We start from the raw sequence: 27545 nt of genomic DNA on the forward strand, positions 1-27545 counted from the left end.
AGCAGGAAATCATCATATATGAGAGGCTGAAAACAGCATATTCTGACATTTTGCATGAAAAATTACTTGAACAATTAATCAATTATCAAAACAGTTTTTTATACTTTAATAAGTAACTGTTTTAGTGAGGGACCAGATTTAGTTACAAGAAAGAAAATAATTGACAAGGATTAGTGCTGCAACGAACGATTAACTTCGACTAATTCTGCCCAAATCCCAAAGAAATTATGTTTATTGACATAGACGACTGAAGAGAACAGAAAATATTCACATTTAAGGAGCTGGAATTGGACAATTTTAACTTTTATTTTCTTAAAAAAAAAACACACATAGACCAATTAACCGATCATAAAAAAATAGTTGGGGGTTACTTTTAATAACTGACAACTAATTGATTAATCATTGCGGCTGTAGATGAGATAGTACTACAGCTCTGATAAGGCTGATGAGTCTTGCACATTCAATAAGAGCTTCTCTATCAGGCTTTTACAGTGATAGGAGATCAATATGCTGTTAGAGTTCTGTTAATAAAACCATAAATGTGCACCACCACCACATTAAGTCACGGGTTGGTGTTTCTGTTGCAAGTCAAGCTCATAATGTAGTTTTTGTAGAGGAAAACTGACCTCCAGTAAAAGTATATTGATGCAGGCGACGGGAAAACAGCGTGAATCAGAAAACAAGGCCAATAAAAAGTCATTATTCTGAACTGGAACTCGCACCGCCTCTTTTTATCACAGGGGTTTGTGGTTGGAGCAGATTATCAGAAAGTATGCGACATGTTTAAAAATGTATGTTTTGCAGCAGCTGCAGGGAGCCCACGGCTCGGCTCGGTCCTCGGGGGAGAAGACACGCCCAAACGCCAAACATGCGACTCAACAACACGCCGACTCCAACCCGCAGAGCTGAGCGGAGCCAAACCCAGCTGCAGCGGCTCCGAGCAGAGCCAGCGGCACCAGCCCGAAACTCATCGCTCATTCACAGCCTGCTCAGGCGCCCCAACCACCTCCTTCTCCCCCCCTGCAGGGTCCCTCTGCCGGGGCTCTTACCTGAAGCTGGCCGGAGAGTTCACCTGGACGTTGCGGTCGGACGGCGGGCTGGTTTTCCGCTTCTCTCTGTCCGCCATGCCGCCGACTTATCGCTCCTCCATTGGCTCCGCTGTGCGGCCGCCCAGCAGACACCTGAAGAGGTCCGACGATGCTGCGATAGGGTGCTGCCTTCAGTGGCTGTGGGAAAAATGGTCACTCAGCATAACTGTGCATGAGCGACTAAATAATATTCTTAAGGATTTGGAAAATGTATTTCACTATGGAACCCACCTAGAATTAATTTATTGACCCTCTTAGCATGTACCTAAGCATTTCATTCCAGGTGGACACACAATGTGCTGCAAAAGCTGTAGCCACAATAATATAGCGCATAAAAAATAGGCTACTGGAGTTTAAACCAATTGGGATATAAATTAAAATAATCTTGACACCAGCAGTCGACCAGTGAAATAGCATGACATGAGAATTAAAGCATGTAAAAGGAAAAAAAGATGAGTAAAATAAATAAAATATTCAAAACCAACAGCTGACCAGTAAGGATATAAAAGCACGTGAGGTAAAAGAAATGAGTGTCGCTAAAATAAAATAAAACTAAAAGTTTAGATGTGCTGACCAGAGCACTGAAAGGCACAGCTACAGAGGAAAAATTTAAGTTTAGGTTTTAAAGCAACAACAGAATATACAGAATAGGCTAATATGTTACATTGCCTACCACAAAAGAGCCCATAGAACATTTTTAATTTGCTAATAAGTATCTGGCAGCAGGTAATGTAAATGCATAAATGCTTTCATGGCCAAGCACTGCATTATTTACAGTGTCTGAGTGCAAAACAAGTATGTTCCCTTACATCTGGCAAGTCTGAGAGAAACCAGGGCATCTCTGTTGTACCATAATGCTTCATTTATAATGATATGATGTGACAAATTTGACCTTGATCGAAAAATTGCAGCTCATTTGATTAAGATATTGGACTATCAGAATCTACAGCTTTTCAAAACGACTTACAATCAGTAATAACTCAAAAAACACGCTTCAGTCTTATGCATAACACACTTATTTGTGCTATATATCATTTATAGTATGCTTTACTCATTTTTTCATTGTTTTTTCTTTGTGTATGTTGTTTGTGACATAATTAAATCTCCTTTGTTGCCAGATTGTGACATTTAGAGGTGAAGAGGAGGGCGTGGCTTAAATTTAAATTAACAGTTCACTTTAAGGTTGCTAAATCATCTTTTCCACATTGTTTAATATTATAAATTCTGCAAGAGCTTTTCCCAGATCTCCTTTGAAGCTACATGTTTATATTGAACGAAATATTCAAACTGAACATACAAGGCATACATGTAGAATATGGATAGCAGGGACATGGCCTTAATATCTGAGGATTACTCGACTGCAACAATTTCGATCAGAAAATTAAAATATAACCACTGTTTGTCAGTGTCTGGTCAATGTTAGTGAGATTCAGTATTGCAACTTGTGTCAATCACCTACCTACCTATAACCATGCACCTCTTTTCTTTAATATGAAAAAATATTTTCACAGTTAGTACTAATTTCACGTGAGATCTAAAGAATGTGATTTTAATAAGGTAGACCTAGTTGCATGTTTATAAAGCCTGTTGTAGGACTATCTGTCTGTTTTTATCCAGTTAAAACCAAATCACAGTTTGGTGATTCTGAAGTTAAACTGAGGGATTAAATGCTTTTTAACATATCATCACAAAAATTAAAACAAATGAAAACAAGGCTGTCTTTTGTTCATTGTTTTGTTCATGATAATCTAATATTTTGGGGATGAATGTTTTTTACAGGACAGTAATAATGTGCTCCTCCACCAGGCGAACTGTTTTGCTTCTCTGTCCGATTATAAATTGTTAATTTCTTCAGACTGAATGCACTCAAAAACACGACACATTACTATTACAGCCAAAAGTTGCAGTTTACGAGGAGACCATGAAGGCAGCAGGAGCTCCCACAGAGAGGAGAGGGCTGGAACTGGATGAAAAATACAGACAGAAAAAAAACAGAAGTGGACTCCAGTGAGGTGCATGTCAGTGGTCAGGACATATCTGACGCAATGTATTAAACAAATCTATGTGACTGATCTGCGTGTAACAGGTGCAAATTCTCCTAAAGATCTACAACCTTTACAGTAGTTTATTAATCCAGACTATCATCCCTTAAACTAGTTGAGAATAAAAGCTGCTGGAGTTGTCCTTACACTCTAAAACAAACAAAAAACTGACAAATCAGTAACACTGCAGACAGTATGTTCACATTTTATTAAGAAGAACTGAGATTATTGAGGAGTCGTGTCAGAAGTGAACCAGCAGAGGGCAATATTCAGACAGACAGACTGTGAGCAGCAATGATGACAGTAGAAGAGTTTCTTTTCTTTCCTTCTTTTCCTCCTTACTTTCTTTCTTTCTTATAGATTCACTTGCAAACACCAGAGCTCCTATCAAAGACATGCTCTAATGATTAATAAAGAAACATCAAACATTTTCCTGCAAATAAATGCAGCAACATACCTTGACTTGTTTACACAGCACAGCCGCGTCTCTAAAATAGTGTGATGCATGCTGCAGTGTTTTTAGGCTTTTTTTTCCACAATGAAACTGCAGGAGCAAGTGAAAAGAGGGGTGACATTCCACAAAGAAGCAACATATTTCTGGAGCTCTAACTCAAAAGTCAAAACAGTAAGCACAAAACCATAAAATAAAACTGCACACAGCATCGATAGATGTCAAAACAGTGACACACCTCATGTTCTTTTCAGCATCCATGATAAAAAAGTCAAAATAGTAAAAAAGTAAGTAATATAACATGTAGGACATTTGCACGGGGGACTGCTATAATTGGTGGAACTTGGGGGAAGCTACTATGATTGGTCAAATCTGTGGAAAAGGTTGTGCAGAATTCACTGTGATTGGTTGAATTTGCATGAATTGTTTCAGCTGTAACTGTAGTTTGCACCAGTGCTCCAGTTGGAAAACCATTTTACGACTGCAGAAGAAGAGGGTGTAGTTAATGACGTCCCCTAAAATGGTGAAATACGATGTTTCGGACCTCTATCAGATCTGTGTGGGTGATCATGGATGTATCATTAGTGTTTCCATCCTCCATTAAACACACTAACTCTCCTTCAGATGAACTTTCAAAAGTGCAAAATGTGCATCATAAAAATATGTTCATGGAAACACGGCCACCTGTCAAATGTTTTTACAGAGTCTCAGAATCCATCATCACATCATCCCCCCGAAATTAAAGTTTTCTGTCACTCAGGGAATAGTGATCCTTACAACCCTGGCAAACGCCACGGCAAAGGCAATATTTCATGTGAAGGACATCAGTGTGCTTCCAAATGACTTTATCATCTTAGTGCCAGCTGAGGGAAGACATTTGTTCGTTTGATCTGTCCATTCTTTGATCCAGCATGCCAAGTCCTTTAACTGCATCCTGATTGCTCTCCTATATGTCGTAGTCTGTCCCCTTTGAGGTTCAAAGTAGAGAAGCAAAGAAAGGGAGGAAGCACGTGGGAGGGAAGTCAAAATCTGCAATTTTTTGACAGCACTTGAAGGCAACATGAGAAGAAAGGGAAATAATATACTTGGGATTTGTTGAGGTGACGATAAAAGTGAAACGGTGGTATTCAAGGATGTTGTCAATTGTTTACATTTGTTATCACAACGTAATTTTAAGGATAATTACATCAGTGGTGCAATTAAATGCAAGCAGCATTTTCTGTGCAAAAAAAAGATGCCACATTAACTTTTATCACATCCATTTGTTTTCAGAACAATCACAAAATTGCAACTCTAATTAAAATAAAATGTGAAAACACTTTGTCGATTAATTGAAAAGAAAATTCAAAGCACACATCTGTTTGTATTTACCTCACATGTATTTATTGATGTAAACATTTATTCATCTTTTGGAAAGATCAGCTCTGTCCGCCGTGTGTGGCCTCCTTGGCAAACTAATTTCTCCTCCTTCACACTAAAGAAAGACAAAAAAGACAAAGCATGAAATGTGGGACTGTGCCATCTTTGCTTGAGACACAAATCAGTCCAAGTCATAATATACCTGCTAGCAGCTAACCTGTTAACAGTAAACTCTTTACTGTCAGCTTTGATACCTTCAATCAAAATACATTTGCACTGCTGAGGATAGAAACAGAAGGATATTATACTGACAATACCTGGAGTTTAAAACACACGAAACACAAAACATTAAATAAGCAATCATAGTGTGAGTTGAAGGTCACAGAAAGTTGTATTTTTAACATTTCTAACAGGTGGAAATTTTTTAGACAAGTTTCATAAAAAAATAATCATAAGACAATCGTTCATGAATATTTCTGAAGACCTGCATTCTCTCTGCACATTTTAAAATGTATCCCCTTTGAAAAGTCAAACTACCTTTCAAAAACTCAGAAGGCTGCTCAGTAACATTATCACTTTTTTTTTAAGGTATTTCCAGGATCCAAAACGCCTCCATCCACCTGAATCAAAAACATTGCAGCTTCTCTACAGTCACAAGGATTCTCCTGGATGTGACTCTTCTTTATCTAAAGATCTCGTCCAGACCTCTTCTTGATTTGTACAACACATTATCAAGGCTATCAGACACACTGTTGCAACACTTACAGGTTATAGAAGTCGGTGTTGTTGAGCTCCTGCCAGTCCCTCCAGGTGAAGTAGTGTGGGCAGCCTCTCTCTGGACAGGGTGTGTGGACCTGATGAGTCAGTCCTGGCCACTGCCTGGACAGCACAAACAGCTTGGACATCGCCGCCAGGATCAGATCCCACAGCTGCCGAAACCCTGAGGACAGTGAAGCTGTGCCCGAGCTGTAGCCGTGCAGAGTATTTGGTGCCATTATGGTGAGGCGATCGTGGATTTTTACCTTCATCCCTGTCGGGTCTCCTGCAGCGGATCTCTATGAACGAATCTCCATTTTTATTCTGCTGCCTCACCAGAGCCAGTCTGTTTCCACAGCAGAGGAGACACTGCTCTCTGCCCACCCAGTGAGTCGGGTACAGGGAGCAAGTCGTGATGATCACTCTGATGATTAGTGACATATTTTAATGTTGTTTTTCAATGCAAAAATAAAAACATTTCCAGCTGTAAGTCAAGAGTTGTATGTGCAGAATAGTCAACTTCAGGAGTCCATGAGTTTAATTTTCATCTATAATCCAAGTTTATAAACATAATATTTCTTGCAGCAACATTTGGAAATTCGTGAATCAAGCATGGTATCGCTGAAATTCTGTCATCACACCTTCCCACCTTTGTACCTTTTAACTGACAAATCCAACTTATCTTTACCACGTTTTTAACAGAAATGTTCATCGAGTGCTTTTTAGACAGAGTCTGGAAAATCTCTGAAGGTTTTGGTGATATTTTTTGCAAAATACTGCAAACCTAGAGTGGACCACAGCTCCCCATGTCAGAGCTTGACCCTGAATGCAGCATGGTCAGAACTTATTGATGAGGTTTATTAGCCTTTAAGCAGTAGTTGCCAGGTTTGTTTTCTTAATTTTATTGCATTTGACATATATTTTCTTAATCATTGCTATATTTTTTATTATTCTTTATCAACTTAACTGGAAATTTTGGCTGTCGCTTTCTCTTGTGCACACGTGTCCCTATCCAAAGAGCACCTCAAACTCACTGTGAGTTTATCACAGCAACAAATTGGAAGATAGACCACAAAAAATTGAATAAAATAGCCTGTGTGCTCCAAGAGTTCGCCCTTGAGAGCACTGGACAGGCCTGCAGTCCTCGCGAGTCAGTCGAAGTGCGTTTAACCTCCTTCTTCATACACATGTGAAGACCAACACTTGCTCTCCTCTCTATCAGTCAGTCCCCAAATCTGGACTGAAGAATTGATTACCACAGTTTGTTTTGTGTTTCATAGTCTAAAAAACATCCAAAAATGACCGTTTCCTTATTATACGCTTTATAATAACAACACAGAAGCAGGACTTTATGGATATTCTTACTAAATCAAGAACATTAATACAGCATTAAGTTTGTTTAAGTTGATTTACATTGTGAAAATATGTATTGATGAAATAAACTAAATTGAACACAATATGTTATCATCTTCACTGTTAAACAATCGCCATAGCTGATGCTCATGAGGTAATTAAAAAAAAAAGTTACTACCTGTGAAAGAAGCCATGAGGAATCTCAGGAAGGAAATACACGTGAACACTGATGTCATCTTGCTTGTCCTCACCCCACTTGTTGCAAACTATGAGGTCGTCCTTGAGGTAGATGGGGAAGAGACAGGCTCCATCTGGATCTCTCCTGGACCCCTTTGCTGACTGCCACTGTTTCTCACCGGGGATGAACTCCGGCGCTTGAGGGTTCAGGGGGCTTCCAGTGAGAGCGGGGAGGCAGACCTCAAAATACTGCAGCAGGGTGAGAATTATACCTTCCTCCCTTTTGGTTCCCACCACCTCTGCAACTAAGTCGTCATCGTCCGCGATCAGTTTCTCTAACTCTCTGCGGACCAAGATGCGCATCGCCGCGTTGTGCAGGATGCCTTTGCATCTCAAGTCATCCAACCAGGTGAACTTCTGTTTCACCAGAGCCCCCTCCTGCATGAGAAGGTCTCTAGAGACCCCCTCCAGCTGCTGCACCAGGTCATGTCTCACAATGGTCTGCATTTACATAAAGAGGAGGAGAAAAGTTTGTGAATCGTGTGAAAATACTCAAAGGAGGAATACGAAAGAGCCTGAGTACCACAGTCTAAATTGTGAGCTGGAGCCATATGGTGTCTTGAATAGGTTGAATCCCTATTTAATATGTTCATACGATCTATGGCTGAAGTGAGCTGTTTCCCCCAACCCCCTCCTCCCCAGACTCGAAGCTCAGGCAGGTTGTCTGCAGGCTGCAGGGATGCTGGAGCTTCATGAGTGCAACAGTATACTTTGACAATGACAAGTGACGAGTCCTGCACTGTAAATTAATCAGCTCTTGCTATTCTGAAAACAAAAGCCCACTACTCCTAAAATACACACGCTGGACAAGGGTTGCAGAATTAATCACAATATTATCGAAAACTGCAGTATGGCAAAGTGTAGTATCCACTGAACCAGAACCAAATTGCAATTTTCTGAAAAGGCAAAATAAGTGAAAAAACAACATTATAATGAAGTACTGTCATGCTGCAGAGATGCCCTGACCTAAAAATCTTGCTAACCAGATGTTTTTTAAAAAAAAAAACAAGTTTGTTTGGAACAGACCCCAACAAATATTACATCAACACAAATTGTAAATTGTTTTTTTTCCTCCAGTAAATATTAATGAATGAATTTTGCCAAATCATGCAAACCTACTGCTCCATTGACATATTGCTCAACTTAAATGATTGACAATTGAAAATAAACATCTATGATGATTTCTTACAGCTCATAAACAGACATTTATGCATTCGGCAAACATTAAGCAGTAATTTTTAAAATTTTCTCTAATGGAAATAAGAAGGATCTGCTGACCTTGAACATTGAGATGAGGAATGACGGCTGGATAAACACTCTGTCGCTGAGCATAGCGATATCTTCATACCAAATGATCACCCCAATCCGGTGCAGATATCGCAAGAGGAAGCGGAGGATGGAGTGGAGACTCTCTCCGCTCAGTTCAACATGGTTTAGAATTAAATCACTCAATTCTTCGAGTTGAATAATTCCTGATATACAAAACAGAGCAATTAAGGTGCAAAATCAACATAAGAAATGTGAATAATACCTGAAATAATTGGAGTTAAAAGTGGCTTACCATGTTGGGGAATTTCTTGTAGTGCAGCAAGTGTATGAATGGCTTGTTCCACCGATTCGTAACTTTTCGGTAAGATGCTCTCAGAGCACAGAGACTCGCTCTCTGATTGGATGCATGTCAGTATGTGACTTTTGAGTTTTGCAATCTCCTCAGTCTTTGTGCAGTCAATAGTTACAAGATCCAAAACCTACATTGTAAAAGGAAGGTTAAGGGCAGCTGTGTAAGGCTGTATAGGCAAGATGAGAAAAGTTCACACACTAATGGATCTTCATAGTGTTTTTCTTGAAATAAAATGTTCTCTAAAATTAGAATAGAAAAATTCAACAGATAAAAAGATGTGTATCAATGCACACACAGATACAAATGATCTAAAAACTTATCAAACCATTAATTAATCAGCACCTTCAAATTATATTCCAAAAGACAATCCAGTTCATCCAGCTGGTCCATAAACAGAGAGAGGTCTGCGCTGTCCTCCAGATTTTCCTTTTGGTGGTTTAAAACCATCCTCCTGTTTGCCAACATGGCTTTCACCTTCTCCTCTATGTCTTTCTTTCTCTCCATCACCTCCTCCTCATCTCTGCACTGGTCGCAGTGTGTTCCCACCAGCAGGACCACAGAGTCTGGCACGCGCAGCTGTATGTTGTTTATCCAGAACCACAGTTGGTCTTTGAAAGACTGTGGGTCTACAATGCTGTAGCTGATTGAAAATAAAAATCAAATCATTTTGTCATGGGCAGCATACACAATACTGTGTGTGTTTTGTACTTGTGCAAATAGGATTACTCAACAGGAAAAAATAACCTTAAATAACTTCAAGAGTCTACAGTCGTGTTGTGAGTCTGTGCTGGTGTGTTCCATTTATGTGTCCAGTTGTTAAGCATTTTTGTTGTAGTGAAGCACATGTGCAATCAGATGTAATTGGAACTAGTATTCCTGATCTACATGATGCTCTGCTTCTAAATGATGATTCAGCATTCAGCATTCATGTCACCAAATCTCAGAGTAGACTTGTTCTTTTAGGTCTGACAACTGCCAAAAAAATGTTGATATTAAAGTGGAACCCCCCCATAAACTCTGGATTTCTGAATGGACCGCTCGAACCAACTGTGCAAAGACAAATACAACTGACACCTTGTCCAAGGGATTAGAGAAAGTAAAATAAAATATTCCTTATTTATTTATTTTTCCGGGTTAAAATGATCTGTGTTCATGTTCATATAGAGGCTGATGATTCACTGTCATGCTCTAACCTCCAGTATTGAAAAATAAAACAAAAACTTTATCTTAAAAAACTTCACAGATAGCCCAATTTAAAAAAATGTAACATCGGCAGGGCTAACGGATGCTGGAGCAACCTCATCAAACTTTATCAGACACACGGCAACGCACCTGGATGATGAGTCACTTTGTACGTTAATGTTAAAGTTCATGTTAGCGTCTGTGGACGGTTAGCAAACACGTTTGGCTCAGTATGATCAGCAACCTGATGTTAGCTTGTTTGTTTGGCACATCTGTGTGCAAGTCATGCAATGCACAGAAAATTGTGTACCTTACAACTTTTAATTATGTTTTGGTTTTCACAGTGACACGATCCTCAGTCTCCTGGGTAAAAGTCTTGTATTTGTTTTAGCCATCCATCTGCACACCCTCCTTCAATGACAGACTTCTCCTTCTTTATACTATGCTGAAAGCCCGGAGCATCTCATACAGTAGCAGATGGGTTTACATTCAAGTCACTTAAAAGCCTGGTGTGTCTCTTTCAGCCACTAACAGTGACTGTGCACTCTGTATGAGCCACTGTGGGAGCAGTGCATTGATGCATTTGCATTTGATGGGTTGGGAATGAGAATGGCTTGTCTTATCTCATGATCTTTGTCAAGTAGGGTTATTTGACATGTCTCTTGGCGAGTAATGAAACCTTAGTAATGTAATTTGATATATGCTAGTAACAATCTGGGAACACATGAATATGATGTAGTCTGATCCATCAAGGGATCAAAATCCAGAAAGACTAGGAGCCACTGTTTTGGAAGATAATTAATCGAAATTGTTACTTACCTGGCTAAATCAATGGTAAGGATGACGAGAGCTCGTGGTGTGATGAAGACATGGTGTGTCAGGTAGTACTCCTCCTGCCCAGCAAAGTCCCAGAAAAGGAAACGGACTTCCTGGGAGTAGAGTTGACTGATCTCAATTCCTTCAGTCCGGTCCTCCACCGCCACTGCCACGGGCTTCCCTTCCCTCAGGCTGCGGCAGAGTGTTGACTTCCCAGCCATGGAGGAGCCCAGGAACATGGTCTTGACTGTCCAGGCACTGTGTGTGTTCGGGTTCACCTCCATTTGACGGAAGTAGCTCTGAATGTCCATGACCCCTCCGGCGCAGACCTCCTCTGGCGGGCACTTCAGCGGGTTCCCCGTGGCCTTGCATACAGTCAGGTCACAGGTGCTATTCTGGAAGAGCTGGGACGGGAGCTCGGTCAGCTGATTCTTCTCAACCAAAAGCTCCTTCAACTTAGGGAGACCAACCAGTGGTTGGATGCTTTGCAGGCAGTTCTTGGAAACATTCAGGTAAGTGATACTGGTGCACTGGTTTATATCAGAAGGAAGTTTGGACAAGCGATTGGCACTTAGCTTTAAAAACTTTAACCCTCTGAGATGTGGGAAGATTCCCTCTGGAATGGATCTGATGTTGTTCTGGTTCATGTAGAGTGTCTCCAGTGTGTGCATGTTGCGCATTTCCTGAGGAAACTCCATGATCTTGTTCCTGGAGAGATTCAGCTCCATCAGGTGGGTGAATCTGGAGATGCCGGTGACCCGTTTTAGTCTGTTCCTCTGCAAATCCACACTTAATGCATCTTTCAGAAGATCTTGAGGAAGGGACTTCAGTTTCCGTCCTGACAGGTCCATTGCCTCCCAACTGTTTCCTGTATTATGAATGAGTAAGTTTACAGTATGATTAACACCTGGGCATAAAGCAGGTTTACAGAGTTTTCTGGGAAACCTTGTAAAGAACAATGCAACGTGGCTGTACATATCCCAATACTGTTTAAGGCAGACAGAAGATAGTGATGAAAATATGGAAAAAAAAGGTCTGCAAACTGTACCCAATAAAATGCACATAAGGACAATGGCACACTAAAAAAAATATCCCTGGGTTTGGCCCTCTCCATCTTCCCGCTCCTGTCCGGCCTACTGATTAGTGCCGTCCTACGCCTGTCCACCAGTCACTGAGATGCAGCTGGGGACCAACACTACATAAGCTTGGCGAGAGCGTCAGCTGTGCCTCTTGCTGTGGTTTCATGTATATGACAGTTAGAGTAATGTGTTCTGTGTAGGACACGGTACTTTGTTTTTGTTAAAAGGACTGGGCCAGGCCTCAGATCTAAAGACTGATGAAACTGACACACACGTAGGATTTGACGTTGTGTTGAGCAGCACCCATCGGCCCTTTCCCTTTTGTAGTTTCGCTTCCCTCTTTTTGTATTGTTTGCCAATTTCCCAGACTTGTGTTAAATAATTTACTTTACCACTTACAGCTGGTTAATGTTACGTTCCCTTTCCCACCATGAGCTAGGGGTCATTTCTTTTCTAGCACATAGGACAGCCTATATTGTGTTTTCTCTACTAGAAGTGCGTTCTAGGCCACAAAAGTTTGCAAAACGTCAACATGTTTTGTCCACTAGAAGGCCACCCTAAGGGGCACTGTATCATGTTTTATCTAACAGCAGTTGTGTGTTGTGTTTTTTCTTAACACCAGGGTTAGGGTCAGCTAACCCAACCCACCAAAAGTGCACCAGTGCTTAAGGGTACTACAGTGCGTAGTCCTTCTTGCCTTTATATCCTTCTTCAAATCTCACAAATTCTTCAAATCTCACAAAGCAAAACCAGAAACAGCTATTTCTACATCAGTCCCAAACCCTTCTGTTTTTTCAAAAATCCTTATCTCACTTATGATAAACCAGGATTTGGCACTTGGTTTACTCTGAACAAAGGATACTGTAGTACACCTGATCCAAGTTTCTGATCATTGTCTTGTTTTTTTTTAACTGTACAGGTGAGTTAAAGCTCAGTCACCCAAGAAAGTAGGAAAGCGAAAGTCATTTGGTTTGGTGGTTTGTCAGCATGGGCTAAATTATGTCTTCTCCTACAAGTTTCTGATGTTACAAGGGATTTATTCAACATAAAGAATTAAGCGAATTGAAAAAAGGCTCAGTTATCTTCTCATTTTAAGTGGCACACATCTAGCAAAGTGGTGTGAATTAAACAACATAGATATTATGTTTGAATATATATCTAAACCTTTGCTGTAGGAGGTTAGGACTCTCCTTAACTGATTGCGACAAGCATGACTGTGGCTTAAATGCAAACAATGTTGCATCACTTTTCTGGGGAAGTTCATATTCAGAGCAGGGTTATATAACACTGATTGGAGTGACGCAGTTAATTACATAGCTTCCTCAATTATAAACTCCCTGTTCCTTCAAAGGTCAGCTCTGTCAAAACAGTAAGCTCCCCACAAGTTGAACTCTACACAAAAGCTCTGCACAGATTTATTGCTCGTCTGAGTTAATCCACTGTAATGATTTCATTTAAAATGATTCATCTGGGTCTGAAAAGCGGTTGCAATAAATGTTGGACTTAGTCTGACAAACAGAAAACTGTTAAAAATGAAACATCTTGAAGTGAAAGTCTGGCAGCAGGACCACTGAAGGAAAATCATTTTTGATGGGCAATAAACTCATCTTTCATTCCTGTGAAAGCCAAATCAGCAAAAAGTGTTAAAATGTTATAAACTCAAACAGGTTGATCCTCAACTACTGAAATTATTCTGAAGGTTATAAAGAAATATCTCTGATGTCGTAACAAAAAAATAGGGTTGGGGAGGTCATGGACAGACAAAGATCAGAACCCTGGCAGTTATAATGATGTAAAGCATTGATTCCCAACCTGGGGTCCCTGAAGGGGGGTGCCAGAAATCACAGGGGATCCCCAAGACCTTGTCTGCTCTAAGGTCCTCAAGATCAGATTTGCACGTCAACTAAAATCACAATTTCAGGGTCTGCACACCTTTCCCAAAATCAAATTCAACATTGATACATTTTCAAGGTGCATTTTCAAGCTTTTCCAGCACTTTACACTTTACAGTGGGTAACATATTTCTATACAAAATGATTATTTCACCTCTTCATCACATTAAATGATGTACTGCATTTATTGTATCATCAACCGAAAACATGTTTTGTGACAGAATTCTACAGACGGGCCACAAATTAAAGGAAAATGCAGCAAAGTTTCATGTTTCTAAAGGTGTCACCTGTCTGTAAGTAGACTTGGCATCCTATTTGAGTTGAAAATTTTGTACATCTTCCTTAACTGATAGTTCAAAAAGCTAAAAATTGATTGATCATTAATAATTAATGAGTTATAAATCCCCCTTTTTTTCTAATTTTTTCCTTATCCAGTGAATGGCTCTGCCAGACAAAACAATGTCAAATGAGGTGCATTCATTCACAGCCTTCCTTTACTCTCTCTCACTTCTCCTGCTCTCTCTAATCACCTCTTTGTGGGTGTTCACTTTCCTCTTTACTATCCAATCGGAACTTGCCACGGTCTTGTTAGCCAGTCAATTTGCTGCTGCCAAACTTTAAATCGGTTCTGTCTTTGCTCCATCAGTTGTCATACAGACAATCGCGCGGCCCTCCTCCACGTGTTCGGACCCACTTCACCTCACCCAGCCTCTTCCTCGCCGCCTCACCACCACCAATGTCTAGACCCCGGGGAGTTTTCCTCTTCACCACAGCTTCATCACCCCCAATTTATATATGTGCATATTGCATTCACCACAGCAAATGCAGTGTAGAGGTGTTCATTATGTATCCTAACTCCTCAACCTGAACTGACTGAACTGTTATGACTGGTGATGCAATCACTTAGCTTAGAAAGAGGAATTAATAAACTATTTAGTCTGTGCCAACAAATCTTTAACTTCATTTAAACAAAACAAGTGATTAATAATTACTATGGAAAACATAATTATTTTGGGGAAATAACTGCGGGGAAATATGTGGCAGAGAGCATTTTAGCTGGGCATCATCTGAAAAGCATGTTCAGTGGTAAAACAGCTGCTTGGTATTTGAGTTACGTCTATTGCTTGTAAAGTTCCCTTAGTATTGTTGTCATGGTGTGAATAAAAAAAATAATATTTTTCAAGGCATAATACCTCACTTAAACTTACCTTAAACCTGCTGATGTTAAAACATTATAACACATTAAAAAAAATCTCCACTGAGAAATTTCTTGCACCACATTTTCAACAATAATTAAGGACCTCTAATCAATATTTGAAATACATGTTAGGGTGGCTTACCACGTTCTGATGCCATTTTCTTCAAATAGCTTCTTTGGATTTTTGTAGACAGTTTTCTCGTCGAGATTATTGAGGAAATGAGCTGTGGATGTAACAGAGTGGCTGACCAAAACTACCAGAATCCACCGCAGATGTAGGGAAGTGAAATACACAAACCCTGAACACTTCTCATTTTAAAGATTGAATGGGAGTGGTTGGGAAACAGTTTCAGTTTTATCTGCGTCATCGTACACAGAGCAGTGTAACAGCATGACAGGCTGTAAACTTTTCAAATTTTATAACTAAGCAAAAGAAAGATGCACACTTTAAATTTCTCTGACTGTATAAAAATCTGATATTTCCACATCACAAATGACGAAAGAAGCCATTAAAATGAATCTAACTGGTAAAACATAATCATGTAGGCTCATATGAGAATAAAAATAAAAGGATGAATCATCAATTATTCCTATAGGACAGCCAAATCTGATTCCGCTAAAGAACCTTAATGGTTTTCGTTGTTTGAAACTGACTGATTTTACACAGTTTTATTATTTGAAACTAATGACTTTGTTATTGCTTTTATTACTTCATGTCTGTGTGGTTGTAGAAGGTTGTGTGATGCAGCAGCTTTGAGTTCAAGAGAAATTTCCTTGTGGTACAATAAAGTATACCTCACCGTACCATACCTTGATTTATAACACTTTGTTATAACACTTACTTAACTTTCTTACCATCTCCTAACTTGTAACTACATTAAAAATGTAACTATGTGGCAATTCTTTTCAGCATCTGAATCATTAATTGCTTTCTACCTAATACCCTGTAATCAAAACATATATTATATATTATTTTTGTTTATAATTATCTAGTGCTCTTACCAAATAATTTTGAGCAATTTTATATTTATAGATTTTTATTATTTCTAATGTTAAGTACCAAGTTGTTATTTGTTGGAAATGAAAGTGCTGCAGTCTGTAAACCTCTTCTTTCTCATACACATTGTTGATGCTACCACCAGATGGCGCCAAAGGGGGGGATTATAAGTCCCACAAAGGGTAGCTTTAAATATCACTGTAGTCATTCACATTCACTTTGCTGTATTTTTCATTAATCTGTCTTTTATACTGTGGGTCTTAACAGCCTTGACAATAAACACACATCCACAATTTTATGTTGTGCACACACACAGAGCCCAGTTTTGCTCGTCAGTCAATGGTTGTTCTTTTAATCCAGACAAAAAATTTAAAAAGTATGAATATAATATTGTAAATTCTCAGATAATAAAAGGAAAAAATGTCCATGCATGTCAACTTTTGTCCTTTACTTTTCTTTTCACCTTTATCTCTGATACTATTCAACGTAGCAGATCGTGTGAATTGACATTTGTGTAGTAAGAGGCTGTTCAGTCTTCTTTACCAGGACATTAACATGACACTGCTCTGCTTTGTGGTCTGATCAGATGAGATGAACCTTGTACTATATGTGTGTAATAGCACTATCAAAGTAGGAACTGCACTGCACTACTTCAGTACAAAAATGAGGGCAAGGAACTTCAGTGAAACACTTTTAATGCTGTATCACATTAATCAGTGGCGTTATACACGTATTATTACACAAGATTTTGTGTTTGTGCCATAATTAAATGCAAGCACCAGTTCAGAGGGTAAGTAAAAAAAATACGCTATCATGTTACATAAATCTCATAGGAAACATCATGGTGTGCTATCATAAATCTAAAGACTGAGAACTAGTTAATTATGATAACCATGGTTCATTGTTTGGTACGTGTCATACAGTTGTGCTGAGAAAGGCAAAGTTTAATTACAAGAACATTTGTAATCATACACCACATGCATCCAAAGAAAAACTTCCTGTCTCGTCCTGCAAAGTGTGTATATTGCACACAGAATAACCATGATTTACAAATGCATACTATATCTTGACCAACTTAAAATTAATTCTAAAAAAAGAGAGAATTTAAAGGGGCACTGCAGCACTACATAAGACTGAGGAGTCACGCTGGGGCTAACACTCAGTGTGTGGAATCAGTTGCTAAATTTATTCTGTGGCTGAAGAGCTGCTTTGTCAAGTCTGAGAAAACAACCCTGATGATCATTGGGGCAACCTGGGCTTTTCAAATGTTAAAGAGGAAGTGTTTAAAGGACACAGTTGTTTACCAATCAGGGGAGAACTTATGAAGGACGTATAAAAGGGGCTAAAACTTTATTTATCTGTTTATTTTCAAATTTATCAGTTTGACCTTATTTTAAATCTCTCTACCCAACATAAAACTTTCTTTGTGGCCCATTTGATTTCGAGAGTAATTGAGCATGAGCACTTTTTTCCATAGTAGTGTTAGGAAAATCTCATATTACATTGTATGCTGCCAGTCACCAGTTATAAGAAGTATTTGGCCACAAATTCAGTGATATTGTCTTAACATAATAGCTAGTTTCTGCTAAAATCACATAACAGTTTGTTTTGAGTCAAAACAAACTTTTTTTTATGCTATGTGACACATTCAGCTTTTTGACAATGTCAAAACTTTTGACAGATGGGAAGGAAAAATGATTCATTGTTGGATTTTAGTTCTTTGGACTTTTTAGAAACAAAGCAGGAGGAGCTGACGTGAAGTTACACAGACTGACAGGCGACTCATTGATTGGACAGTTCAGGCGAATGTCATCAGTGCACCATCAGGACCCACATGGGGAAATGAAATTCCAGTGACTGACAGAAGTTTGTGCAACGCTTTAATACTTCTGATGGGAATATTTATGCTCTCTGGTGTCAGACAGAGCTCATGACAAAATAACCAGTTGTAAGCATTCTTTTGCATAGCACTGCATGTTATGAATAATTCAATATCTACCCCTTATATCCTTTCTACAGTGAGTTTGCAGAAAAGTTGTGAAGAGAAAAAAAAGAATAAACAGAGCACAGCAATGTGATTTTTGTTTACCCCTGTTCAGAGAGACAGAGAGGGAAGGAGAGACACACGTTTTAATGGACCTCCTGAACTGATACAGTACAGGGAGTTGGAATTGGATACAAGCAGCAGTTTTAACAGGTTTTGGGCTGTTAATCAGGGAAAATACCCATGCTTACGTGTTCAAATGTGACTAAATGACTTGCATAAATATATGCATGGCTTACACAGATTGAAAAAGACGGCCTCCTGAGCAGATTTCACAATCAACAGAGAGATTTATGAGTAATTTAGCATTTAAAATCATGCTAAATTCACATCATAAAATCCTTTGGTTGGTTTGTTTACTTTCGGATCACAAACTAACCTCACCGGAGTCTGTGGGGAACTGGACCAAAACCAGCCTTTTCAAGTGTTCTCTGTTCGGTTGTTTGGTCCACAGTCAGAGTTTGATTGACAAGTTTCACACCAGCCAAAACAAACCGTACAAACGGAGCGAACAGACCATGGTCCATTTTAACCGAACCAAATGAAGTAGGCGTGAAAGCTGCATTGAAGTCACCGCAGCTCCGGGCCTTCGACTGCACCACAACAAAGGCAAGAGGAATCACACACTGTTCGTTCATGTTTTTCCCCCATACATCCACAGTCAAGTTCCTTTCCGTTTGGCAGGCCGGTCTGAATACACTGAACTCCCTCAGGAATCTTTGGGGCCCATGAGTTTCCTGTCGCACAGGTACTTCTGGACATAACTGCTAGGGTTGACATCAAGTTGCAGGAAGCTCCGCAGCCACGGACTCCTCTGAGCCCCGCTGACAAACTCATCCAGTGTGATCTGACCTGCAGCGGAGCAGAGCAGAACAACTTTGAATTAATGATTTACAGTTGCACGCCGGGGAAACCTTATTTTCTGAGGGATTCATTTGAAGAGTTTGTTGGTTTTCAGTGTCTGCAGTCAACGTACCGTCACTGTTCACATCGACCTCTTGAAAGATGCGCTCACACACCTCCTCAGCAGAGAGGTTCCCTGTTCCCGTTTCATTCGGCACAGAGCCTTTCTTTATCTTGTAGATTATCTGAAAGACAAATCCAGCAATTACTATCTCTCATCACGTACTTAAAAGGCTGTTCACAGATTGTGTGGTTTTTAGTCACGCTAGCAGCATATTTCTAGGATTGATCTGATGGCCTGTAGGCCTTTGTTGGTTGATCTGATGGTCCATCATTTTGGTCCACACTGAAGTATTTTAGTAACTCATAAGAGGATCAATTGCAATAACTCTTAATGCTTTCATAATATTAGAATCTGTCCAACACATCGGGTTATGACTGAATCTAAAAAACGACAATCCCATCACCCTCAGCTCCTCTGTTTGTTTAGTGCTAATAAGCAGTTTCACACTGCAACTCTGCAATTATCTAATAACTACCTGGAGGAGCTGAACGTGTTTTGCTCAGACTAAAACCATGGCAAAAACATGGCTTTCTTCGCAGAAATAGAAGCTGCTTTTCCATGTTTACTAGGAAAAGATTAGTTGAAACTGTATTAATGAATGAATAGTAGCGCTGGGTTTGCTAGTTGGTAAAATAATAATTAACAGCATAAAGCTGGTCCTCTGAAAACACATGGAATCTGAGATTATACCTTAAGGTTCATGTGTTTTAATGAAATTATAATTCATGAAATCAACACTTTTTACCTTCACTATCTTCCGTAGTTCCCGTCTGTCTAGACGGCCGTTGTCATCGCTGTCAAACACCTTGAACGACCACCGCAGCTTATCTTCGAGTTTTCCACGCAGAACGAGATGAAGTGCGGCCACATATTCTATAAAATCCATAGTGTTGTCCTGAAAACAGGGAAACATTTTTAATGAAATGCCAACAAGGAAAGTATTCTGAGACAGATTCAGGGAAGAGACTTGTGCTCATTATTGTAAAGACAGATCTTTTAAAAGGTTTTCAAGAACACAAATGAGGCACCAAATTCAGGAGTTGCATAATCAAATTACAAAAGAATAACTAACTGTAATCAGCCCAGATTACATTTATATGTGTACTTAGATTACAGTTACATCATCAAGGATTACTCAATTTATTTTCAATTTTGTCTCACAATATGGCGATTCTAAAATGGTGATTTTTTGCTCTTTTAACTAATGAAAAGTGCATCTGACCTGCAGGGTTTCTTATGCAGGTGCTAAACTCTGTGGCCGATTTGAGGGAGAAATAAAGAACCCTGTGCAAAAATGCATTTTATTTGCACTGAAAATGTTTTGAGTTGTTTACAGAGAAAAATAGAATATTTGAGGAACTCATTTCTCAGTATAAATTGCAGTATTTTCAATATTTGATTTTGATGTACCTTTTAATGATGATTTTGATATACATTACAATTACAAAAATCTATCTATATCTAGTTTTTGTTCGGTAACTGACTACACATCAGTTTAATCTGAACCATCCCTGACCACATTATTGCTTGGACTTTCATTTGTATACTTAAACATTTTACTTCGTCACTCACATGATTCATGTCAAATGCTCGGAAGATGTTGTCCATGTACTCTGATTCAGGTGTACCGTTCTGTACTCCAAACATCCTCTTGAACTCATGCAGGTACAAAGATCCACTCGGGCACTCCACGATGAAAGACTTGTAGAGGTCCTGGATGCTCATTAACTCCAGCTCTTCTTCCTGAGCCTGTACTTGCTGATTCTGACCCATGATAGAGTCCGCTGGAGTGAAATTGTGTATTTTCCTCTTTTGGATGATAAATAAACAAACAAATACAAATGCTTAGTAAAGTAATATCTTCAGGACCGCCTGGAATGAAAAGCTCAACGTCCACTTCATGGCTGCCATCGACGATTTCTTCAACAGCTCAGCGGTCGTGAACTGAGTCGAGTGTAACAACTAGTTCATGTGACCCCCACCAATTGGCTTATTTTTAGCCAAAGTCTTTCACAAGCTCAGTTTAAAACAGTAATCCTCATGCCTGATCCCATCTTGAACCTTTCATGACCTAAGGTCAATAGTGCATTTTATTAGTGACCTTGGGTCACTAAAGGTTCAAGATAAGCATGTGGGATTCTATGTAATAACTTATAATAGTGATTGGAGCCCTTTTCATGTGGTTTTATGTACAATATAAATTAAATTTCTGCAGGCAAATTGTTCTGTAGCTGTAACTAGTCTAGTGGCTATTGATTTCATTAACCTGTGCACCTAAAAAACGAATTATCTTTACAGGTCTGGTCTTGATTGATAGTATTGGCATGCTTTACTAAGTGCTTAATCCTACTTAATTCTACCCCTTTGTTTGTTTGTTTATTTGTTTCTGCGTTAGTGAATTCAGCTAAATGGAATTAAACCTGTAGAGCTAGAATAACTCAGTAAATCCCAGGGGTTTATGGGTGTGACTGACTGGGAGCAGGTGGACTCGTGGTCCAATCTTTATGCTCCCTAGCAAATTGAAGCCTTTTTTTCAGATTAGCCTCACCGATAAGTGGTTTTCTTAAGGCTACACATCTGTTTAGTCCCAGTCCCTTGAGTTCTTTTCACATCGTGTGCCCATTCTCCAGATCTCTGAGCCACTGCTGGAGTGGAGGGCCAACACCTGACTTCCACTGTTGTGGGATAAGGTGTTTGACCAACAGCGTAATGAGGGAAATGACTTGTCCCTCATATTTATTAATGGTGAGATTAAAATTGCACTGACCTGAAGATAGCAGATGAGAACATGATGTAAAACACTGCCTCTAATAAAGAGTTGCACATGCATGTCAGGACTATGTCAGTGGAGAAAGAGTAAAAATATCAGCACACATTTGCACAGCTGGGAAACAGGACATGACACTGACTTTTCAATATTTTTATTGAATTGAACTGATAGATGTCAAAAACTGCCTTTAACAACAGTTAATAAGTATGGACTTCAATTCAATATGCACAATAATAATGCAATAGACCCTACTAATATTATTATTTGCTTAAAACAAAATTAAAACAGAACCATTAAAAAAAATCAATAATGATAGAAAAGCAGGCATTATAATAATTAATTATTTACATATTGACACTTTATAACAAGAAGGCTATGATTTGAGTGAGCAAGTAACATGTATATACTGAATATATATGTACTATGAAAATGAATTGATTCATGATGATGTCAATTGAATTGTATTGAAAAATGATATAATTTAAAGAGAAGAGTGCAGGATTTTGTGGCTTCTAGTTGGGAGTTTGCAGATTGCATCCTCTGCTTCCAAGCATGTATTAGACAAACTACGCTGGCAGCAAAACTAGCAAAAAATGTGAAAGGTCGTATCTAGAGCCAGTGTTTTGTCCAGGTTTGTCCATGCTGGGCTACATGGCGGCCCCCCATGGAAGAGGACCTGTGCCCTCTGTAGATATAAAAGGCTCATTTTAAGGTAACAAGAACGCAGTGACTCTTATTTCTAGGTGATTATACACTCATGAAAAGATACCTATGACTATTATATTCAGTTTCTGCCATTTCTGCTAATAAATCCCTGTGAATCCCACTGGACCTTTAATCTTGAGCATTATTATAGTTTTAATAGAGAAAAGAGAATAGAGAAACAATGTGTGCAAAGAAGGAAATATTCATTTTACATTTTTCAGTGTTCTATTGTTTCTTTCCTAAAAGCCAAATGATGGCCTGTTGTGAAGTGAGCAACTTGAATTGTGATTGTTCTGCGTTTGTACACACGGGAATGGCCTTTGTGCTTTGACATTTCAGAAGTGTGCACTCTTCCTCCTCTGCTCCAGCACCCAGCTAGCAGGGTTCATGTCCAGCTTCAGCATGCTGAGCACCCAGGGGTCCTGCTGTGCACCTCGAATGAACTCCTCCATGTTAATATGACCTGTGGAACAAAACAGCATTAATATTCTTTGCTGGTATAACAAATATTACCTCAGTATGTTGTGCTTTCATTGTAAAAGTACAGTAAGGTGACTAAATACTTACCGTCTCCATCACTATCGACGGCCTGGAATATTCGATCCACAACATCATCTACTGTGAGCTGTGACTCGCTCATGTCCGCCTTTGTGCTTTTCTTTATTCGATAGATGCTCTGGATGGAAAGAAAGAGAAAAATAAATTTCAAATTAATAAGAGAAAATGTTGTCATATTAACTGCTCTTTTAGCAGAAGCTGCTGCTCGCAGCGATGATGAATAATGCAAAGACAGGACAACTGATAATTAAATAATCTAATGTCTTTACTACATCATTATTTTCATGTTTCCACAGTGTCTGGAAAATATTTAACCATCTTCAGCACCCTTTTATTAACTTATCATATAAATAAAAAAGCTTGTTTGAAACTTTATTTGAATTAACTGTTATTACTGTGTGATTTCAAAGATTGTCGACAACATTCTCATACAGAAGAGATACAGATTTTTATGTTAACAGTACAGAATACACAGAAATAAACTGCAGTTAGGGTAATCAGTGTAGGTTCTTCTTTCCTTATGCACATATTTTATTTTCAGTTTCAGTTTAAATAACATTATCATGCAATATCTGACTTATGTAACTTATGTAACTTACATAAGTTTCAACATATATGCTACATAGCTTATGTATGCAATGTAATGTATGCCCCACCTCCTCCATGGACTTACTCAATCCTTATACTGTGTCACCTGACTTCAAAAGCATGTTGAAACATAACACTAGAGGGATGCCTGCAGACACGACATTAAAGGGGTTCCTAGTTTGAAGCACAGGGACTCTGATCAAGCTGCTGTGTCTGATGCATTGGAGGGGAGAATAAGCTGAATCATTGTATGTTGAATAAACCTGTTAATAGCTTATAGTCTTTCGCTGTAATAGATGATTATTTTCCTTCTTCTTCCTTCTGTCTTCATCTTCTTTAGCTTGAGGATAGATGTGATTAATTTTATTTCTTTTTATTCGATCACATGAGATTCACATTGGACATGTCACAGTGTGTATGGATAAAATTTGACTGCTCTTGCTTCAGGGTCCTGGTATTGTGCATGCTGATTCACTGTCACACTGTCAGGACCAAAAGTTTGCATTTCAGGGAGTGACAGTGAGGATGTGACAGTTCACAGCCTGTTCTGCAGAGCTGGGCAGTAGCAGTGTCCTATATGAATATGTTGAAAATGATCCTATGGATACACTGAGCTACTGTTATTCTCAGCTTAAATTCTCAGGATGAAACTAGATGCCATTCTGTCAAATGGGAACTTTCTCCCATCTTTTGTGTTTTATATTTTAGTTGCATCCAACACCCACAAGACATTTTGGTAGACTTACATCAATTATTGACCGTAGTTCGTCCCTGTCCACATAGCCATTGCTATCTTTGTCGTAAACCTTGAATGACCAGCGCAGTTTATGCTCCAGGTCTCCCCTGAAAACAAGATTCAGCGCTGCCACAAACTCCAAGAAATCGATTGTATTGTCCTGAAAGGTCGAATGAGAACAACTGGGTCACATTTGCACATTAAAAGGTAAAGATGCACAGAATGCCAGGCTGTAACAGCTTTTACTCTCACCCCATTTCTGTCAAACGCTCGAAACATATTCTCTGCATACTCAGATGCTTCTCCTGTCGGGTCCACGCCAAAGAAACGCTTGAACTCGTGCAGAAAAAGCAGTCCACTGGGACACTCCATGACAAACTTTTTGTACATGTCCTGAAGTGCTTTGACATCGATCTCCTCGTTGTTCTCTGTTTGCTGTGTTTGCCCCATGGCTGGATGGTAATTTAACAGTCCATAGTCCTGCAGCCTTTTGGTGTGGACTCCACGGTGGAGTGGACAGACCTGAAAGGGGCATCTCACACTCTTGAGTGTTTTTATAACCCGGTAGAATCCCAACGCTCCAGTTTACAAATGAGGCAGGTGATTAGTGTGGCCTCAGGATTACTATGGTATTACCTTGGTGGGGTTTCCTCTCTCTGAGTTAATAAGATGTGCAGCTAAATGTGGGTCTAGGCCAGACTTGTAGGAGTGGCAAGTGTTTTTCCAACATACAAATTAAAGGTACCTTTGGCTTTAGGACAGCGTTTCCCAGCCCTGGTCTTTGGAACCCACTGGCCTGCATCCCTAAGAAAAGTCTAGACTTGATTCAAATGGTTTTTCTGCTGGTTATATTAGGATCTTGCAGTTTGGGATGCATATGCACCCAAAGCCTGTGGTGAACTTTGCATCATTTTTATGAACAATGTGATAGGAATTACATGTTTTGTTTTGTCTACCGAATATTATATGCTGCCTGCTGCTTCAAGCAAAAGTTTGCTTTTTTTCATTTGGTGCATGGCTGTTCCTTACAAAACCCTCATTTATGCTGCATTATATAAGAAGAACTCTCTGGTTGTAAGGCAGGTTCCATCAGTTTTAAGTTAATCTGAGATTTATAGATCACAAGTGTGTGAATCACAGTGGGCCTCTTACAACCTGTGAAAAATGATCAGTATCTTTTTTGAATCGGACATAAGCACACCGTCTGAAATGATCTGAAGATGAAGTTCAACAGAACATTTTCATAAAATTGGCTCCTGATTCAAATGAATAGGTCTTTATGAGACTTCTGCAGAGGCTTAATGATGAGTTGACCATTTAAATTGGGAATGCTGGAAGAGGGAAACATCTAAACCAGGAAGTACATGGAAGAGTACATTATCTGTCATCTGGATGTCCAGTGGCGAAAGCCCAGAAACACTGGCCCGATGCCCCAGAGGCTACATTGTTGTCAGAAGCCAGCTGAAGGGTCATGAGATTGTCATCGGGTTGACATTTATGGTTTTGAGTTAAATTTCTCAACCAGATGGTGAATCTGGTTAATTGTACCTACTTAGCAGGAGTATGTTAGTAATGTTATTGTGCACACATTAGCATGTTAATGTTAGTATTTAGTGCAGAGCAATGCTGTACTACACGTACAGCGCTAGAACCTCTAGCATGGCTGTAGACTTGGACTTGTTTAATATTGTCACCACAGGTCATGCACCTGGAGGGAATTATGCGATCAGTGCGCGTGTGTGCGTGCAGGTCAGCTTCACTGTGACATTGCTTAAATATGTAATTTTATTTTTTGGCCGCTCTTTTTTTAAACAACCATTGACAGCTGACTTCTCGCTCTTCTCAACCAGCCACTACTGGGCCACAAGTGATCGACAGCTGCTTCAGTTTGAAATCTTACGAGCTGGGTACATCACATGTCTGGATCATGTTAGTGTTGGCAGAACTTTGCAAATCTCTGCTGGCAAAAAGCAGTCCTCCTTCAGTCATCACATTTAACCACAAGACTGTTTAAACAGTTTTATCTTTTCTTTTCAACCTAATAAGGTTTTACTTCAAAAGAGTTTACTTTCTCCCAGGAGATTGGGTCATATTTTATTTTAGAGCTGTTATGCAGAAACGTGCCCTCTTGTCCATGCATTTATCTGCCAAATGGCTGATGTCCAAGTCTACTGCTGTCCCTAATCAGCCGCAGTGTTGTTTTTCAGTTCAGAAAAAAGAGGCTAAGAATCTAAGGCGCTCTAGGTCATGCTAATTTAGAATTGGTATATCAATCTCTTTTAATTAGATTGCATTAGCTTCGCAGATAGCCCAGGATGACAAATCCCGCTGACTACATGGACTGAGAGGATCCCTCAGTGTGTCCAAAATAATGAGTGTCCGACAACTTTTTGAGAATAGTTGATGGGTACTTGCTGCAATTTAATTAACTTGTCCAGCATCTAAATCTAGAGGTGATGGACAACAGTAAGTACTTAGCATCCACCAACTTAGCTTCTACAGTAATTAATACTCACTGTATCTTTATATCACTATATATTGGTCCTAATGGTCCTAAGAAAAAAAGGATTTGCACTGCATTAACTTTTACACTTTCAGATTACTAAAACTGGAGGCAAAATTCTTGTTTAGTTACGCAAATGATTACAAACAAGGCTTCAAGCTATTCAAATGAAATAAATGAGTTGCTGTACAGTGACTCAGGTTGCAGACTGACATTGATAATTAGCGCTTAACTGCTGATTTGTTGCCCAAAACACTGTGTCCTGCCGGTCAGGATGAGTTGGTACAAAAAAAAATCAAGATGCAGAGTTTGGGAAACATCTCATGCTGACGTCTCAGTGGTTAGTGGGCTCTGTATTTACTGTGTGGTCAACACTGAAATGCCTACGAGGTGATCTGAGGTCATCCACTGGAAAGATGTCTATAACATGTATTTGAAACAACATGGAATTAAATGTACAGTATGTCTCATGCAGTATCTGTGGCTTCATGCTCATCCATTCAACATCTGAGATACAGATTCTCGATGGAGGAATGATGGATAAACGTGATGATGCTTTATTTTTCTGTGTCAGCATATACAAGCAGAATAAGGTTGATGGCG

At 39.3% G+C, this 27545-nt stretch overlaps 4 protein-coding genes across 5 annotated transcripts in view; all 4 read right to left on the minus strand.

Moving 5' to 3' along the window:
* The window catches only part of mapk8ip1b (mitogen-activated protein kinase 8 interacting protein 1b), a 72339-nt gene extending 71155 nt beyond the window's left edge, over window positions 1-1184 (minus strand). Inside the window, exon 1 of one of the 2 annotated variants that reach the window (XM_084732780.1) lies at window positions 1050-1184. In XM_084732780.1, coding sequence (XP_084588906.1) covers window positions 1050-1126 — 77 coding nt within the window. In that variant the 5' untranslated portion in view covers window positions 1127-1184. The remainder of the gene's footprint in view (window positions 1-1049) is intronic. The other variant, XM_084732861.1, reaches the window with a different exon arrangement.
* Window positions 1185-4947: 3763 nt separating this feature from the next.
* Window positions 4948-15345, minus strand: LOC146332588 (malignant fibrous histiocytoma-amplified sequence 1). Its single transcript, XM_084723461.1, has 9 exons — window positions 15217-15345; window positions 10909-11773; window positions 9250-9547; window positions 8848-9034; window positions 8565-8758; window positions 7228-7727; window positions 5963-6120; window positions 5706-5880; window positions 4948-5055 (listed from the first exon to the last, which is right to left on the minus strand). Exons 1-9 carry the CDS (start codon window positions 15230-15232, stop codon window positions 4980-4982), a joined length of 2469 nt encoding a protein of 822 aa, XP_084579587.1. The 5' UTR covers window positions 15233-15345; the 3' UTR covers window positions 4948-4979.
* A 3409-nt stretch (window positions 15346-18754) lies between these two features.
* LOC146332589 (guanylyl cyclase-activating protein 2-like) lies at window positions 18755-20859 on the minus strand. The gene is made up of 4 exons (XM_084723472.1): window positions 20655-20859; window positions 19828-19977; window positions 19092-19203; window positions 18755-18967 (listed from the first exon to the last, which is right to left on the minus strand). Exons 1-4 carry the CDS (start codon window positions 20853-20855, stop codon window positions 18825-18827), a joined length of 606 nt encoding a protein of 201 aa, XP_084579598.1. The 5' UTR covers window positions 20856-20859; the 3' UTR covers window positions 18755-18824.
* Window positions 20860-22600: 1741 nt separating this feature from the next.
* Window positions 22601-24964, minus strand: LOC146332590 (guanylyl cyclase-activating protein 2-like). Its single transcript, XM_084723482.1, has 4 exons — window positions 24692-24964; window positions 24450-24599; window positions 23125-23233; window positions 22601-23020 (listed from the first exon to the last, which is right to left on the minus strand). The coding sequence occupies exons 1-4, from the start codon at window positions 24887-24889 to the stop codon at window positions 22893-22895; spliced, it is 585 nt and encodes a 194-aa protein (XP_084579608.1). The 5' UTR covers window positions 24890-24964; the 3' UTR covers window positions 22601-22892.
* Between the last annotated feature and the right edge of the window lie 2581 nt (window positions 24965-27545).

This window comes from Lutjanus erythropterus, chromosome 1, assembly GCF_056507025.1.
Source record: "Lutjanus erythropterus isolate fLutEry1 chromosome 1, fLutEry1.hap2, whole genome shotgun sequence".
Taxonomy (NCBI): domain Eukaryota; kingdom Metazoa; phylum Chordata; class Actinopteri; order Lutjaniformes; family Lutjanidae; genus Lutjanus; species Lutjanus erythropterus.